Source organism: Lichenostomus cassidix, chromosome 15 (assembly GCF_008360975.1).
Source record: "Lichenostomus cassidix isolate B80296 chromosome 15, HeHo_3.0, whole genome shotgun sequence".
Taxonomy (NCBI): Eukaryota; Metazoa; Chordata; class Aves; order Passeriformes; family Meliphagidae; genus Lichenostomus; species Lichenostomus cassidix.
This window is the reverse complement of record NC_139496.1, coordinates 12,158,249-12,174,706: the sequence shown is the minus strand read 5'-3', so window position 1 is coordinate 12,174,706 and position 16,458 is coordinate 12,158,249. Positions and strand designations below refer to the sequence as shown.

The 16,458-nt window shown below is 49.8% G+C and overlaps 2 protein-coding genes across 9 annotated transcripts in view; one reads left to right on the top strand and one right to left on the bottom strand.

The window, feature by feature from the left end:
* ASCC2 (activating signal cointegrator 1 complex subunit 2) overlaps window positions 1-13,087 on the top strand; it is a 34,544-nt gene extending 21,457 nt beyond the window's left edge. For all 8 annotated transcript variants that reach the window (XM_085076231.1, XM_085076233.1, XM_085076238.1 and 5 more), the window contains 10 exons: window positions 294-401; window positions 1,477-1,545; window positions 2,169-2,243; window positions 2,671-2,857; window positions 3,419-3,633; window positions 5,167-5,286; window positions 8,965-9,186; window positions 10,777-10,885; window positions 11,379-11,455; window positions 12,206-13,087. In XM_085076231.1, the coding sequence (XP_084932357.1) occupies window positions 294-401; window positions 1,477-1,545; window positions 2,169-2,243; window positions 2,671-2,857; window positions 3,419-3,633; window positions 5,167-5,286; window positions 8,965-9,186; window positions 10,777-10,885; window positions 11,379-11,455; window positions 12,206-12,374 (1,351 nt within the window). In that variant the 3' untranslated portion in view covers window positions 12,375-13,087. The remainder of the gene's footprint in view (window positions 1-293; window positions 402-1,476; window positions 1,546-2,168; window positions 2,244-2,670; window positions 2,858-3,418; window positions 3,634-5,166; window positions 5,287-8,964; window positions 9,187-10,776; window positions 10,886-11,378; window positions 11,456-12,205) is intronic.
* Window positions 13,088-14,899: 1,812 nt separating this feature from the next.
* UQCR10 (ubiquinol-cytochrome c reductase, complex III subunit X) lies at window positions 14,900-16,442 on the bottom strand. The gene is made up of 2 exons (XM_085076245.1): window positions 16,261-16,442; window positions 14,900-15,146 (listed from the first exon to the last, which is right to left on the bottom strand). The coding sequence occupies exons 1-2, from the start codon at window positions 16,399-16,401 to the stop codon at window positions 15,108-15,110; spliced, it is 180 nt and encodes a 59-aa protein (XP_084932371.1). The 5' UTR covers window positions 16,402-16,442; the 3' UTR covers window positions 14,900-15,107.
* Window positions 16,443-16,458: the final 16 nt, after the last annotated feature.

The following is a 16,458-nucleotide window of genomic DNA, read 5'->3' as shown; positions in this document are numbered from 1 at the left end:
TGTTACAAAGTGTAAGAACATGAACGATATCTCTGTGTGCAGCTCAGTTTCACTGTAAGGCACAGGCTGTGCTGGTACAGTGGGGTCTTGTGTGTGGAACTGCCAGGACAAATGGGATTGAAACCAACTGAAACCTTATTTAGAGCATGAATTTTCCTTGATGACCATGAAATGTGTCTAATATCTGGTCTTTGCAGCAATGAAATGACTCTGCGAATGAAATTCTTTTAGAGGGTTAACTCTGGCATAAAGATTGTTCTGCTGATACCAAGTGTCTTTTGCTCTCTCTGAAGTGTTTTTGCTGATTTGTGGAGGAGGATTTCGCACTCCAGAAAGAAGATGATAGAAGTTTTTCACATCCTAATAAACCAAGTCTGTCTGCAGCCCATCCTAGAGAGCAGGTATTGGCACTTGGCTCTGTGCTACTCGCCAGTTACTTGATTGCTGTGTGGGAGAAACTGTTCCCTCATATACAAATTTACTGGAGAAAATGAGCAGAAACTGCTAGTTGTTGGGATTGTAGCCAAAGACTTGGCTAAGGTCAAATTCTGTTGTCCTGTATATCAGGAATGTTCCAGATGGAACTGTTTGGTCCAGGATCTCTGTGGTGAGCTGTGGTCCAATGAGCCTTCTGTCCCCAGTTAGTGGCTCATGCAAACTTTAATCATGTGTAACACCCTGAGACCTCATTGTGACCTTCCAGGACCTGAAGGGGCCCACAAGACAGATGGAGGGAGAGACTGTTTACAAGGGCTTGGAGCAACAGGACACAGGGAATGGCTTCCCACTGCCAGAGGGCAGGGATAGATGGGATATTAGGAAGGAATTGGCCCGTGTGAGGGTGGGGAGGCCCTGGCACAGGGTGCCCAGAGGAGCTGTGGCTGCCCTTGGATCCCTGGAAATGTCCAAGGCCAGGCTGGACACTGAGGCTTGGAACAGCCTGGGATACTGGAAGGTGTCTCTGCCCATGGCAGGAGTGGAATGGGATGCGCTTTAAGATCTCTTCCAACCCAAAGGTGCCTTGGAGCAAGGCTTGGAGCCTCAGCAGCACCCAGAGGTTTGGGCACTGAGGCTGCAAGGGGAGTTTGCTTGGCAGATGTTCTCGCACAGGTGAGCACCAACTTTCTTGGAGGTTCACTGCTGTAATCCCAAGACATAATAAAGGCACAATCCCAAAAGCTCTACACGCCCTTTTCTGCTCACTGCAAGTCTGAGGCGTCAAACTATTTGTAAAATCGGTCTGAAGATTTGTAATTCTACATGTGATACAGCTTTAGGTCTAACAGTTGAAATGTTTGCTGAAGCCTTAAGGCCCATTTGTTTCCATTTGACTCTTTGCTGCTGTGAAAGCCAAAAAGTGGCCTGAAATCTCTTTTCAAATGGGGCTTTCCCTTGGTGTGTAAATGTGAGTAATTTGGCTGGCAGAACGTGGGGCAGACTTACCTCTGAGTGTTCACTCTGCTGTGTTTCCTGCAGCTGTGAGAATATTCAGCCATTTATTGAGGAATTTCTGCAGATCTTCACCTCAGTGCTTCAGGAAAGGAGGTGAGTCTGGCTGGCAAGAGGCCCGAGGGGGGCTCAGCTCCTTCTTCTGCCATTCTTTACAGCAGAATTGCCTGAGGCAACATTATGAGGCATTTGGGAGTCAGAAATCATTGTAAGTAGTTGGGAGAAGTGCAGTGAGAGGATTTCAGCCTGCAGCACAGACCCTGGCACTGAGAAATGCTATTCTTCACTCTCTTTAATCCAGCCTCTCAAAGAGGAGAAGAGCAATTTAGCCATTAGCTCCCTTGACAAGTTAGGCTGTTATTACTGATCTGTGCTTTCCAGCTGGGCTGACCAGACCAGAAAAATATTCAACTCTAATGCTGGAGATGCAAAGGAAGTGGCAGAACTGGGAATTCCTCTTGTCTTGTCCTCCTGCCCATGCTGGCATTCTGAGCACGTTCACGTGGTAAAGCAGATTTTCCCTGTAATGCAGCACTGGGTTCCATCCCTCACACCTGAGGAGTGTTGCTGTGGTGTAGTGGGACCAAAATCAGGCATGGCTGGAATCCAGCATTGGGTGAGAGGTTCTCTGTTCCTACCTGAGCACTGAGGCAGTCAGAGAGGCACAGCAGTGGTAATTAGTTGAGCTCAACCGATTAAACTTGCTCCTGTGTTTTCAGATTTCTCCGTGACTACGATGAGCTGTTTCCTGTTGAGGATGATGTGAGTTTGCTCCAGCAGGCATCCTCCACACTGTATCCTTTGCTCTCACCTTGGGCTTTGCTCTTGGATTCCTTCACACCAGTGACATTGTCGTTGTTGCTGCCATTGGCTAAGCTGCAAGACTGGCAAGGAGTGCTGGAAGATTTTTCCCTTCACAGAAAAAAAGGAGAGGGGAGAGTTATTGCTTAGAGAAGCTGTGGCTGCCCCTGGATCTCTGGAAGTGTCCAAGGCCAGGCTGGCCAGGGCTTGGAGCAACCTGGGATAGTGGAAGGTGTCCCTGCCCCTATCCTTGCCCCTCCACTGAGATGAGCTTTAAGATCCCTTCCCACCCAAACCATTCCAAGATTCTGTGAGTGTTGCTGTAAGCACAAGTTTGGAAGTCACTGACAATCCCATTGTTACTTCAAGGTAATCCCTGAACATGTACATCCAGAAATGTCCTTAATGCTGTGCTCTTAGAGATGAGACCAGGACAGCCTATATCCTCCAGGCAGTGGAAAGTGCCTGGGAAGGGGTAGACAGGAAAAAAGGACAAGCTGGTAAAGATTCAGCAGCACCAGCAGCATCCAATGGAGCATCAGCAATAGTGGAGAGCACCCCTGAGGATGGGGAGGATCAAGGGGCTGCGTGTGCCCTGGAGGATGAGGTAGGTACAGCTCTGTGGTAGGACTGGGCTCTGCTCTTCATGGCCTTCCTTCACCTGTGAGGACAGGCTTGATTTGCTCAGCTTGGGGACAACTTAAGATTTAGTGTCATTTCTGGCCTTTGCTGGATCTTAGTGCTGCCCCATGTGCTTTGGGAAATGAGAACTGAAGTTACACCTGAATCCCAAGTTATCTCTGAGCAAATTGCTTCCAACTCCCATGGCTTGGGTTTTCCCTTGCTGGGGATTATTCAAATACTCTGCTTCATCCCTGCAGCTCATGTGCATATTTTTGAAATGCAGAACTCGCCTGTTATTTGAGGAAGGGATTCTCCAGAGTGTCCTTGCTGACTCAGGGACTTGTAAAAGTAGCTGTGCCCAAATCTGTGTTGGAAACCTTTTGCAGTTTAAACAGCTGATTTCTCTTCTTTTGCCTTCAGTCTTAGACTTCTGTGTTTAAACCCTGACAACCCAGAGTGCTGCTTTCCCTATATTCTTGTGCACACTGCCTATCCTCAGCTCTGTCCCTGCCCAGTACCCACCAGTTGTGTTTGGTGTCCACAGTGTGCCGGCGCTGCGGCTGCACCCATCGCCCGCGTGTCTGGCGTGGAGCTGGACTCCCTGATCTCCCAGGTGAAGGATCTGCTGCCAGACCTGGGTGAGGGATTCATCCTGGCCTGCCTGGAGGAGTATGGCTATGACACGGAGCAGGTGATCAATAACATCCTGGAGGATAAGCTGGTGCCATACCTGGATAAGCTGGACCGAAGGATGCAAAGGTGTGGGACAACATCTGGTTGTTTCTTTGTCACTTAATTGTTCTTACTGAAGGCCCAGCACTTGTAGAGCTCTAAGAATTTGCATTTTTGGGGTAGAGAACTGCTGTGAAAGCTTCTCATTGTCACCTGTCACCAGTTTTCTGCCCTTGTCATGTCTCTGCAGGGGTGTGGGACTTTTACTGCTCAGTGTTGGAGTAGAGCAGGTGCTGGGTTATGTTTTGTGATGGGGGACAAAACCCAAAACCACTCATACATGAAATGCTCAAATAGAAATGGAATAGTATAGAATGCTGAGCAATAGAATATGTTGCCTTAAAAAGTTATTTTGCTGCAGAGTTTGGTGTCATAGGTATGAAAATCTCAGCTCTCCTGCAGGAAAGGGCATTTTTAGAGGGGCTAATCCAGCTGGAATTCAACCTGCAGGGTTAAATATGGTTGTTTTAACAGGCTGCTGTTTTTGTGAGTGAAGTTAGGGGTCGGAAATGGGAATTCAGATCCATTTTTGTGTTCCCTCTGACACATTTGCCAGGCTTGTCCTGCTTTTCTGGGCTAGACAGGGGATGGAGGGTTTATAGCTGGTGGCAGGATTGAGTTGTTGGAGTTTGTCTGCAGCTGTGAGTGTGTGTTTGTGCTGCACCAGCAGTTCCTGACAGAGCATCAGGATGTGAATGTGCTGTTTGTTCACATTTCATGGAGTTATGGGCAGACTGTCTCACTGTTGCATTAAAGGAAAGCATCTTTATCGGAAAAATGATGTCAAAAATCTCCGTTTTGCAACAATCTTTGTGTTCCCGCAGTCAGATCTGCTGACTTTGGCACGACTGCTGCAGGATGGGCTTTAGGAAGGATTGTTTTTTCTGCAAAGCCAGCAGTTCCACAAGATAGAGCTGGAATTTTTTTTTCCCTGACTTTTGCATCTTGAAACAAAGCTGCTGGTTCGATAGGAAATGTCGAATTCTGACCCCTGCTGATTTATAGGGGAGCACAGCAGCATCTTGCAGCTACCCAGCTGAGCTGACTGCACCACCACAATGAATGTCAAAAGTACAGCCTTTTGACTTATAAGTTGAACAAACATAAACCTGGAACCCTGAGAAAGATTTAACAAGGGAGATAAATATCTTGAAATCAGCAGCAACAAATTGTTGGAATTTTTTCCAGCATGTAATTCATCACACTTAGCGTTTGTCTTTACTGAGTCACTGTGTTGAGACCAGGCGGTCTGTTGAATATTCCGTTGTGCTGCATGGTTTGATGGACTCTGAAATGAACAGAAGAATTTTCTCTTGGCTTTCTGTGAGTTGCTTTAGCTTCCCCTCAGATCCAAGCTTTGGAAAGTGCTGTGCCATGCTCGTGCCAGAGCGTGGCTGTGAAGAGAAGGGGTTGTGCCCTGTGACTCAGCCAGCACCTCTTGGCATGCTCAGGATCACTTTGGGACTGACAAAGGATAAACCAAGGGCTTAGGGAAGGGAGAGATTTGTCTTCCTCACTTCACCGTTGTTTTTCTTCTCTCTCCTTGTTTTTGTGTAACAGGCAGCTGAAGCCAGACCCTACCCCTCTGGTCAGCTCTCGCTATAACATTTTCCAGAATGATGAGTTTGATGTTTTCAGCAGGGATTCAGTAGATGTGTCTCGGATCCAGAAAGGCAAGAGGTGAGTTTTGGCACCCAGTCATTAACTCTGCCTGTCAGGAGGAGCAAACAGCTGGGAACCTGCACATTTATCTCTCCTGCAGGAATGTTTTGGCAGGGGGGAAGGCTTATCAAAAATGTTTCCCACCTGTTTGTCTGGGAAAGTAAAATGAAATATTATGAGGGGGTTGGTTTCACTTAGTGTTTTTCCTAATTGGCTTTCACACATTTTCGTGTGTCTGCTGCTGGAGATTGCTCTGCCAAGCTCATTTGTAATGTCAGGCTCTTGCTCCTTGGGCTTAATGTTAAACTTGCACAGAACAACAAACCTTGAAAAGCACCATCCCTGAGCCTGGGATTGTGACTCAGAGCTGAGAATAAATAACGATTTGGTTTAGAGCCAAGGGAAGATTCAATATCCATCTACTTCAACATCTGATAACATTCAGTGCCTTAGACTACTTCTGTTGTTCCTGCTGGTGTAAAGCTTCCTGCAGAAGGGCACTTGGAGTCATGGAGTAGTTTGGGTTGGAAGGCACTTTTAAAGGTCATTTAGTCCATCTCCCTGCCATGAGCAGAGATTTCTACAAAACCCTACCAGTTTTCACTTTGCTTTCTGCCTAGTTGGGTGTGTTGTGCTGTGCCACACTCCATGCAGATTTGGGTGCTGGCTCCCACTGATGTCAACTTTATAATGTGGTTCCCTTGCTTCAGATTCTTTTAAAACATATCACAGAATTGTGGAATGGTTTGAGTTGGAAGGAACCTTAAAGCCCATCTTGTTCTACCCCCTATCATGGGCAGGGACACCTTCCACTGGACTTTAAACACCTCCTCTAGCCAGCCAAGTGTGATCTTAATGTTGGGATGTATTTACACAGCAGATAACTAAAAGTCTGTCTGGACTTGGAGCCACATGACCTGAGAGCTTCCAGTTAAAGCTTTGATTGCAAAGTTGCATCAAACTCTAGGAGCAAACCACTTTTGTCCCCAAGTCCAGTGGCCCAGCTCTTCAGAACAGTGCCTCAGTGCTGCTCCTGGCTTGATGGGGCAAGAAAGGAATTTCTTTTCTCTCTAATCAAGGCAATGGCTTTTGATGTGTCCATAGCTGAAAATTCACAGACAGAACCTCTATCCTTTCTCCTCATAGTGATGCCTTGCTCTGAGACAGGTGCATTGTACAGGTGTGCTGGGTTATCCCTGATTCCCAAAGCCTTGCACAGATGTGCTGGGTTATCCCTGATTCCCAGAGCCTTGCTGCACAGCTGGTCAAGGCCAGAGAGCACCGAGTTCAGCACAGAGCATCCATGGCTGGAATAACCTGCTCGGAGCTCCCTCTGCAGATCACTTGGAGAGCTTTGGAAGCTGTAAATCATCCCTGAGCTGGGGTGTGGGATCTGCTCCCATGGCACTGCCCTCCAGCTCTGCCTTTTCTCCAGCGGTGCTATTATTCCTGGAGAAGTTCTCCTCTCTCCTGCTGTAGTTATGTGACCTCTTGGGATTATCCTCTTGCTGCTGCTCTTCCTGGTGTCTTTTGCCTCCCTCAGGCTGTGTCTTCATTTCAGAACATTTGGGAAAACTTTGCAGGACTCTAGACACATTAGTTGGGGTTTGAATGGTTTGAAACCTAGAGATCAGCAATGCCCAAATTTGACCATATCCAGCTGAATCCAAGGATAAGCTGCACTACTGAGTCTCTAGGATTTAACATTCAACACTCCATCAATATGAGTGGTATCCTTTCAGTGCTGAAAGTGTCACTTCTTCAGTAGATTTTCCACCAGCAAGAAGCCTGATGGTTCGCCCCACTGCTGGAGTAACAGGGCTCTCCAAGCTTAGTTTGAGATCTGCTTTGGATTTGAATTGTATCAATATTTAATTATTTCCTTTTTTTTTTCTCCTTCTAAATACCTTTTGTTCACCAAATTCTCTTGAGCTCAGGGTGCTGTTGCTAAGCCTGATGTCACCACAGTGCTTAAAGAGCCAGAGCAGCTTGCACTGGCCACTCTCAGCATCAGCAGTTTGGGGCAGGGACTGTCCTTGAGAAAGAGAAATCCAGGCAGGATGAGGAGGGAATCAAGCACGAAGAAATGAATGTGCCAGCACAGACTCTGCTGATCCTGAAAAGTGATGACACTTGTCTGTGCCTGTCCAGCCCTAATTGTCAGCTGAATCTGTCTCCTAAAGCCGGAGCATGTCCTGAGCTCCATGGGACTAGAGGAGCTATCCCACTGTTTTTCCTGGGATTGCTGCCCAGACCATTTCATGCAGCTCCTCTGCAGTCACCAGACCAGCTCGACAGGAAGCAATTACTAAGTGCTTGGTTCAGCCTCAGCTGAATTCCCACAGAAGGTGTTATCCCAGGGATCCCGGGATGGGTGAACTCACCACATGCTTGGGAGGGCATTGTGCAGCTGAATGCAGGCAGTGAGTCATGGGAGAGAGGGAACCACCTCCAGCTGTAAACTTCCTTTGTTTTGAGATTCCAAATGAAAATCAGGCTGCTGGATCACATCCCCTCAGTCTGTCCTTTCCTGAGTCACTGCCACTGCTTTGGACAGGGCTTTCTCTGATCATATCCACTGATGCTGGGTTCTTCTGGGCTCCTGGGAATGCTGGACAGTGGAATTCCTTGTTGCTTTGCTGTAAATATGTACTTGGCTGTCTGAAAGATGGGACTTCAGAGCTTATGCTTGCGCAGCTTGAAACACTCAGGGGTTGCTTTTTAATCCCTCTACTTCTTGGTCTTCCCTTCTTTAGAATTACTATAATTTACTTGCCTTCTAAATTTAAAAAACAAGTCCTTACAGCGTTCTAAGGTTGAATCACAATCACTCTCTACTGTTTTGTTCTCTGCCTTGGTAGTTCGTGTTTATTCTCATCCTCACCTGCTGCACTGGTTATTTTTTGGCTCTTCCCATCTACATATGTCCTTTTCCCCTCACATTTGTTCTCTATTCACCTTGGCTGAGTTTAATCTGGAATAGAATTGCTTTTGGCCTGTGAAAGCTTCCTCTCTGTCTCAAATGATATTGGTGGTCTCCAATTCCTGTTCTTTTTTTTGGTGGCCAAACAGCCCTTGTAGAAATGATCCCACCTGGATCACTCCATCCAGCTCTGGGGTCCCAGCATAGGAAGGACATGGAGCTGCTGGAGCAAGTCCAGAGGAGGCACCAAGTTGATCAGAGGGATGGAGGAAAGGCTGAAAAAATTGGGAGTGAACAACCTGGGGAAGGGAAGGTTCTGGGATCACCTAATTGTCGCCTTCCAGGACCTGAAGGGAATGACAAGAAAGATGGAAAGAGACCATTTACAATGGCCTGTAGTGCCAGGACAAGGGGGAATGGTTTTATGCTGAAAAAGGGGAGTTTTAGATTGCATATTAGGAAGAAATTGTGAGGCTGTGGAGGCCCTGGCACGGGTTGTGCAGAGAAGCTGTGGCTGCCCCTGGATCACTGGAATTGTCCAAGGCCAGGTTGGACAGGGCTTGGGATGGTGGAGGTTGTGAGGGTGGAACAAGATGAGTTTTTAAGATCCTTTTCCACCCAAACCATTCCATGATCTGTAAACCAGCAGTGGCATAAGGAGTGCTTGTGGCATTGGAGATGAGATTGCTTCACCTTCCACTGATGAACAGGGTGAAAAGCAGCTTCTAGGGCAGGTTTTCACCCCTGCCTTTGCCTCCTCTGTTCCCGTGCAGGAGGGAGAAGGACACGACCCGGAGTTTGGTGAATGACAAGCGGCTGGTGACAGAGCAGAGGGAACGCTACAGCCAGTACAGCGTGGTGCTGGAGGAGCTGCCCCTGGAGCCGGGAGCAGCCCAGCCCTACGAGGACTACGAGGATGAGTACGACGACACCTACGACGGGAACCAAGTGGGCGCTAACGACGCTGACTCCGATGATGAGCTCATCTCCAGGAGGTGAATGTTGTGGGGAGGGGGAGGAGGCTTTGGGAGAATCACCACGGGATTCTCTGGCTTCCACCAACCTGGGAAATGCTGCTTTGGGCTCTGTTCCTCCATGGGAACTTCAAACCAGCCCTTTCTCTGTTTTTGCTCTGATGTGCAAGGAGCAAAGTTTGGGTCTCCCTTCTCCCGTGGGTAGGGAGTGTTGCCATGGCACATGCCCAGGATGTTCCCCAGCTTCCACGCAGCCATTGCCTCAATTAATCAGCAAATCCAAGAGGGGAATTTCCTAACGTTTTCAAGCTTGCACTCAGCAGTGCTTCTCCTTGCAGAAACTACCCTGCAGCAGGGAAAAACGGCTTAGAAAATCAGTGGAGTGGAACCTAAAATAGCTAGTTAGCAAAGGAAAACTTGGAAATTTGGGAAATTTTACAACCAGACTTTTCCCTGCCAAGTCCCTCTGAGTGCTGATAGCTGGAATTTAATCCCTGATGGATTGCACAGCACTTTGCACCATGACTGACAGCTGCACACAATTAGCTTCTGGGAAGCAAAGGGTTAGTGGGGATGGAGGCTGGAAAATATTTATTTTAGAAAACACGTGGTTTAAAAGCTGCTTTAACATTTCTGTAAGTGGCCTTTTGAATTCTGATGCATTATGAAGATGTCACCATTCCTAACCTCAAACCAAAATGAAGCTTTGAGGTTCTTTTGTCCCTTTTTTTCCCCCTCCTAAAGTGTGTTGAAGCTGCAATTTAAATCCTTTTTGTGTTTTGCCTGTAAGAGTGTGGCACCCAGGTCTTTTCCCCTCTTTGAGGTCTCACTGCCCCTAGAAACAGTGGATGTTACTGCTGAAAACTGGATCTGTTGGTTTGAAATAACAAAGGCTTTCCTGATTTTACATTTATTTCTTTGTCAGTGGAATTGTGGGTTTGAATTCCAATGGAATTTAAGCACAGGCACATATTTCTATTAAAGAGGAGCTATAGGCATGTGGTAAATTCTGCCTCCAGCCCCAGGCCCTTTGCTCTGCATGTCCAGGGTGATTCACGAAACCTGATGAATTTCTCCAGGGGTTTCCCCTGTAGGAAACTGGGGCACAGCCGTGGAACTGGGGCTCCCTGGGTAGCCCTGACCAGTCACAGAGGGTTTGGAGCCCAGCACTGGCTGAGCATTGGTGTTTCTGTCCAAGTGTTTGTCTTGTCCAACAGATGCTCCCTGTCGGGTGAGCTAAAGCCTAGCAAAGGATATTCCTTAATATTGCCTTGTGGCTGTGTCTGGATGCCCATTTCCCAAAGGAAGCAGTTGTTTTTGTGGAGAAATTCCTTGTGAGGTTTCAGGGGTTTGGTTTTTTTTTTTTAAACTATTATTATTTTCAGTGACAACTTCATAGTGAGCATTCCCCAGTGAAGAGCATGTGTTTGTTAATTGCCCATAGGAATGTGGCATTAAGTCCTGGGTCTCTTTTTATTTCCTTTTCTTCAGAAAAAGAAAGTCCATGAAATATTTAGATTCTCATTTTTTAAAAACCTAATTCAAACCAAAAAGAGAAATGTTTGTGGCTGTGCTGCTGTCTTTTCTAACTATTTGTGTCTTAATTCTCAGGCCATTCACAATTCCTCAGGTCCTGAGATCTAAAGGACAGGAGGAAGGACAGGAGACAGAGGAAGAGGAGGAAGAGGAGGAAGAGGAAGCTGAAAAGGAAAGAACAAAGGTGACATTTAGCTGGAGTTGCATTAAGATTTACCATATTTCTTCCCTGTTTCATCTGTAGGTGATGTGGAGCACATTTCTTATTTCAGAGAGGGAATATTTTAGCAGCAGCAAGGTCTGGTCAGTGGCTGCTGGGCTGTGACATGTCCCCAGGGACAGCTCTCCACTGCTTCCTGGCCTAACAGTGCTTCAGCAGTGACACTTCCTCCGTGGGGAGCTTTAAGCTCCTTTATCCCAGAGACAGACAGTGCCAGCAGAGCACTCTGAGGGTCACTGACACTCTGTTTCCATGGATGTGCTGGGAGCAGCCATGGTGTGGGAAGCTTTTCAGGCAGGTTTTGTGCCAGCTGTTGTGTTTAGAGTCTGTAACACCAATCCTGCTGGTCCAGAGGTAATGAATCAGGAATTAACTCTGTTCCAAACAGAATCCCTCCTCTCCAGGCTTTTGCACAGCGCTGAGGAGTTTCCTGACCTCTTCCCTTGCTTCCTTGTAGGACCACTTTGTTCAGGACCCAGCTGTCCTGCGGGAGAGAGCTGAAGCCAGGCGCCAGGCATTCCTTGCCAGGAAGGGGTAAGCAAGGATTCCCCTCTGGCTCTGCAGCTGGCAGCTGTTTTGCTGCTGACTGGAATTGTTGAGAGTATTCCTGCTCCTTGACATTCCTGTACCTCAGGGTCCTGCCTGATGAACTTCCTCACCCACCTTTTACTTCACTGCTGGTTGTTCTATCCCATTGAAAAGGAGTAGGCATGACATGGAATCATGGAGTGGTTTGGGTGGGAAGGGACCTTGAGACCATATTGTTCCACCCCCTGCCATGGGCAGGGACACCTTCCACTCTCCCAGGTTGCTCCAAGCCCTCTCCAACCTGGCCTTGGACACTTTCAGGGATCCAGGGACAGCCACAGCTTCTCTGGGCACCCTGTGCCAGGGCCTCCCCATCCTCCCAGGGAACAATTCCTTCCTAATACCCAATCCAAGTCTCTCCCTTTTCAGCATAAAGCCATTCCCCCTTGTCCTGGCACTCCAAGCAACAGAGCCCTGTGCAAGACAGGATCTTGGAGACACAACTTCCAGAGCTCCAACAGCTCCCACAGGGGATTTTGGGACAGTTTCATAGCTGTTTTCAGCTGATGGGCTCAGTGTGTTGAAGGACACAGTTGTTGTGTGGCTAATGCTGCTCCTGGGCTGCTGCACTGAGCCCTGGGATGCACTGAGGCCCAGGAGTTGAACCCCTCACACCCTGGTGTTAGTGGGGATCTGGGATTTTTTCCCCAGGAGTGCAGTGGACCTGTTGTGATATCCTTTTTCTGTGTCCTCCAGGCACAAGCACGACAGCTCTGCCGTTGTTGGGAATGCCAAGGGCCACGGGCAGAACCGGGAGACGGTGCAGGAGCGGAGGAAGAAGGAAGCAAACAAAAGCACAAGAGCCAACCACAACCGCCGGGCCATGGCCGACAGGAAGCGTAGCAAGGGCATGATCCCTTCCTGAGCAGCTCCTGGGGCAGGGGCTGCACCATCCCCAGGCTCCTGCCCACGAGGAGGCTCCATTTCCTTGGCATTCCCTTTGCTCAGGGGACTGGATGTTGTGTGCAATACTCGGCACCTCGGCTCACACGGACCTGCATTCCCTGTGGGAGTGCTGCCCTGACTGTGTGTGCCAGTGGCTGCACCCAATACATGGCACAGGCTGCACCAGCCATTCCTGCCCTTTTGTACTATTTATAATTCGCAGAGTTTTATTTTCGTACTGGCTCCTTGCGCCCTCCCTGCCCACCCTGTTGTGGGCAGCTCTGAGAGCACAGCTTCCATGGAAATGCCTTATCCTGAACTTGAGTCATAGATTGTCCCAAGTTGGAAGGGACCCACAGGGACCATGAGTCCAGCTCCTGGCCCTGCACAGGCACCCCAACAATCCCACCCTGGGCATCGCTGGGAGTGTTTTCCAAACACTCCTGGAGCTCTGGCAGCCTCAGGCTGTGCCCATTCCCTGGGGAGCCTGGGCAGTGCCCAGCACCCTCTGGGGGAAGAACCTTTTCCACCTAATCCTCCCAGACACAGCCCCATGCTGGGAGGGAGAGGCTCAGGCTGTTCCCACTGCTGACAGACCCACAGCGGTTCAGGTGAGTAAGACCTTATGGATTTCTGTTCCTTGAGTGAGGCCTGTGAAAACAGATGGTACAAATAAAAGATGTAGATGTTTTAGTTGTTTTTTTTAGGCTCTTAAAGACAGTATTGATGAACTTCTTGGTATCCAATTAGGCTCTGTTTGGGTAATTTACTGGTTAATGTGCCTTGAGTGCTGTCTTCCCACCACACTCTGCTTTCTAGTACTGCAGTAGTGCCTGTAGTTGTCTCCCCCACCGTGAGAAAATCAGCAATGGGTTGTGCTCCAGGGCAATCCCAGTGGTGCAGGAGCAGTGGAGTGTTGGTAAAGTGGTAGTAAGGTGGTAGGAAGGTACACAGGCTTGTTCCTTGGTGCCTGGTTTTGGACAGGGCAGGGATGTGGTTGGAGCTGCTGTGGGGCTGTGTGCAGAGAAGCAGAAATGCAGCTCAACAGCCATTGCCATGAAATGAAGTCCTGAGTGCTCCAAGGAGATTTTTCTTTGCCTATCAGTGCTGCCCAAACCTCCCAAAGACAGGCATAGAAAAAGGAATTACATTTGCCAGCATCCCCAAATGCTGTATCCAGGGAAATCCCCTGCTGGGATAAGCTACTCTCCTGCAGCTTCCTGCTCTCTGCACCGATGGCTTCAGCCCCTCCCTGCTGCCCACTGCAGTGCTGTCCCCTCATCCTGTATTCAGCTTTGGTTCTTGCTGCTCAGAGCCTGCAATTCTCTCGGAGCTGCTCAGGCTGATGTGGAACGGCAGCACAGCACAGGGAGCTGGCACTCACTCGGATGGGCTTGTCCCAGGAAAGGTTAAACCTTCCTCTTAACCATCTCCGTAAAGCACAGCTGGGACTGGGACAGCTGCAGTTGGATTTGGCTCCAAAAACACAAGCCTAGTGTTTAAGTGCTCGTTGTGTTCTCAGAGTAAATGTTTTACCCCCCTGGCACTCGTTTGCAAACCCAACAAAGCTGCTGTGAGCACAGGCTCTAATGGGCTCTGCCTCAGCCATTGCTGAATTTCCTCCTGATTAGTGAAAACAGAGTGAGGAGGGAGAGATGGGGCTGCTGAGCTGGGAAAGTGGGAAGGAATCACTGAGCCAGAGCTCCCTACAGCCACCTGAGAGCTGAGGAATTAACTGAGTCATTACCCCAGGCAGTGCCCAAATACACCTTCTTGGATAGAAAGAGGTTTGACAGGGCCAGGCTCTTCAGGGAGAAGGGAATGACTGCTCAGGAAAGAGAAGGTTCAGGGGGGAGGAACTGGATGATCTTTAAGGCTCCTTCCTACCCAAACCATTCCATGACTCCTCTGAGCCTGGGGGGGAAACCGAGCAATCCCTCTCCCTTCCCAGCAGCTTCCCTTGCATCAATCAGGATGGAGGTTGTGCCACACAAACCTGGCATCACTTCTGCTCCTCGAGTCATGTGAGGAGCCAGAAGGCATAGGAATAACTGGGAAAGGGATCCACATCCCCTCTCAGTAGGTCTTGGACAAGATCAAAGTTAAACAGGATCCCCATTCTCAGCCCAGCAGTGCTGGGTGCACCCATCCTGTTCAAAGTGCAGAGATTACTCCCTATTAGGGCACCTGCAGCTCTGGAAGGGGCCAGGCCAGGGATCTCCATCAGATCTGAGCTACAAAAGATGCTGTGAATGATTTTAACCCCCTTTTCTGTGGACAGACCAGAAGAAGCAGACAGCTCCTCACCCTTCTCAGGCAGAAGCCAAGGGTTGTCACTAAACCGCAGCTGCCAATGTGCTTTCAAACCCTTTTTAGGCCATTGTGATTGCTGACTGTGCCTTCAAACTAAGGAAACAGCGCTGTTTTTAAGGATTTTCCACCTCCCAGAGAAGGAGCAGTCATACAGAGGCCAAAGGATGAGTGAGGTGAACACACACACACAAGACAGGACCAGGAGTTTTATTTGAACACAGTGAGTCGAGTACAGCAGCAGAACTCCTTGAGTCCATCTTGCTTCACATCAGATCAGTAGGTGGCTGATATCATCTGGCTCGGAGTTGTTCCATCAGGAATCCATTCCCAGTTTCAGGAGGCCAAATCCATCCCTGCAGTGCCTGTAGCCACCCCAGGCTGGCTCCTGCTGCTGAGCTGCTCAGTTCTCATACTTGTGCTTGATGTGTTTCCACAGTTTCTGTGTGCAAAACAAATGGGGAAAAGAAACCAAGACAAATTAGGCAGCTTCTCAGTGGTGCTGGGATAACAAAATACAAGATGCAAGTTATCCTGCCTGAGGAGGTGGTGAGGGAGTCCTGTATTGGATCTGGGGGACACAGGGAGGCACATGGCGTCTCCTGGCTTTTAGTCTGGACGTGAAGAAAGCTGCAGACATTCCCCTTACCCTGTTCTCCTCCCACGGATTAGAGTATCCCAGTGACACTGCCCTGAATTCCCACCCAGCCTGGAGAGGGCAGTTCTGCTCCTGGACATAAGGGATGCCCAGAACAATCTTATTCATAGAATCATGGAATGGTTTGTGTTGGAAGGAACCTTAAAGATCATCCAGTGCCACCCCTGCCATGGTCAGGGACATCTTCCACTATCCCAGGCTGCTCCAAGTCCTGTCCAGCCTGGCCTTGGACAATTCCAGGGATCCAGGGGCAGCCACAGCTTCTCTGGGCACCCTGTGCCAGGGCCTGCCCACCCTACCAGGGAACAATTCCATCCCAATATCCCATCTCTCCCTGCCCTCTGGCAGTGGGAAGCCATTCCCTGTGTCCTGTCCCTCCAGCCCTTGTCCCAGTCCCTCTCCAGCTCTCCTGGAGCCCCTTTAGGCACTGGAAGGGCTGGGGGCTCTCCCCCGCGCCTGATTCAGTATCCTGCAGTCATTATCCCATCACTGCTGTACTTAAGAACCTAAGAACGACTTGACCCCTTTCACCCAAGGTTCACTGAGGACACCCGAGGCCACCAGCCCTTATCCCCTCCCTCTGCCAAGGGCAGATCGGCCATGCCGGGGCACTACGGAACATTACCCAAGCTCCTTTTACCCCTCCCGCTCCCCACCGCCTTGCACGCCCCGTCCCAGCAGCCACAGAAGCCCAAGGACAGCCCCCACGGAGCGCCACGACAGCCCAGGAGCCCCCGCAGGCAGGGCCGAGCCGCGCTGACCCTCACCGAGCCCTGGGCCGAGCCACAGGCCCGGGGCTGCCCGAGCGCGGCCGGCGCGGGGCCCAGCGGGGCCGGCCTGACCTTCAGCGCTGGGCCCGCGTCCGGGCAGCCCCGGCGCGGCCTTACCCGGCCCTTACCCCTTCGTTGAGGTGCTCGAAGAGCGCGTCCGCGCCCTGGTCGAAGGCGCGCTCGAAGAGCACGGCGCCCAGCACGACCGACAGCGCGAAGGTGGAGGTGCGGCGGAACAGCGACCCGTAAACCTGCCGCAGCAGCGCCATCTTGGCCGCGCGCTCCGCGCCTGCGCCGCACCGCGGGGGCTGCTGGGGGATGTAGGC

Coding starts and splice junctions, on each gene's coding strand:
- UQCR10 (XM_085076245.1), bottom strand. CDS start 16,401: ATGGCGCTGCTGCGGCAGGTTTACGGGTCGCTGTTCCGCCGCACCTCC. Junction 15,147..16,260: donor TCGAGCACCTCAACGAAGGG/GTAAGGGCCGGG, acceptor TTTTGCACACAG/AAACTGTGGAAACACATCAA.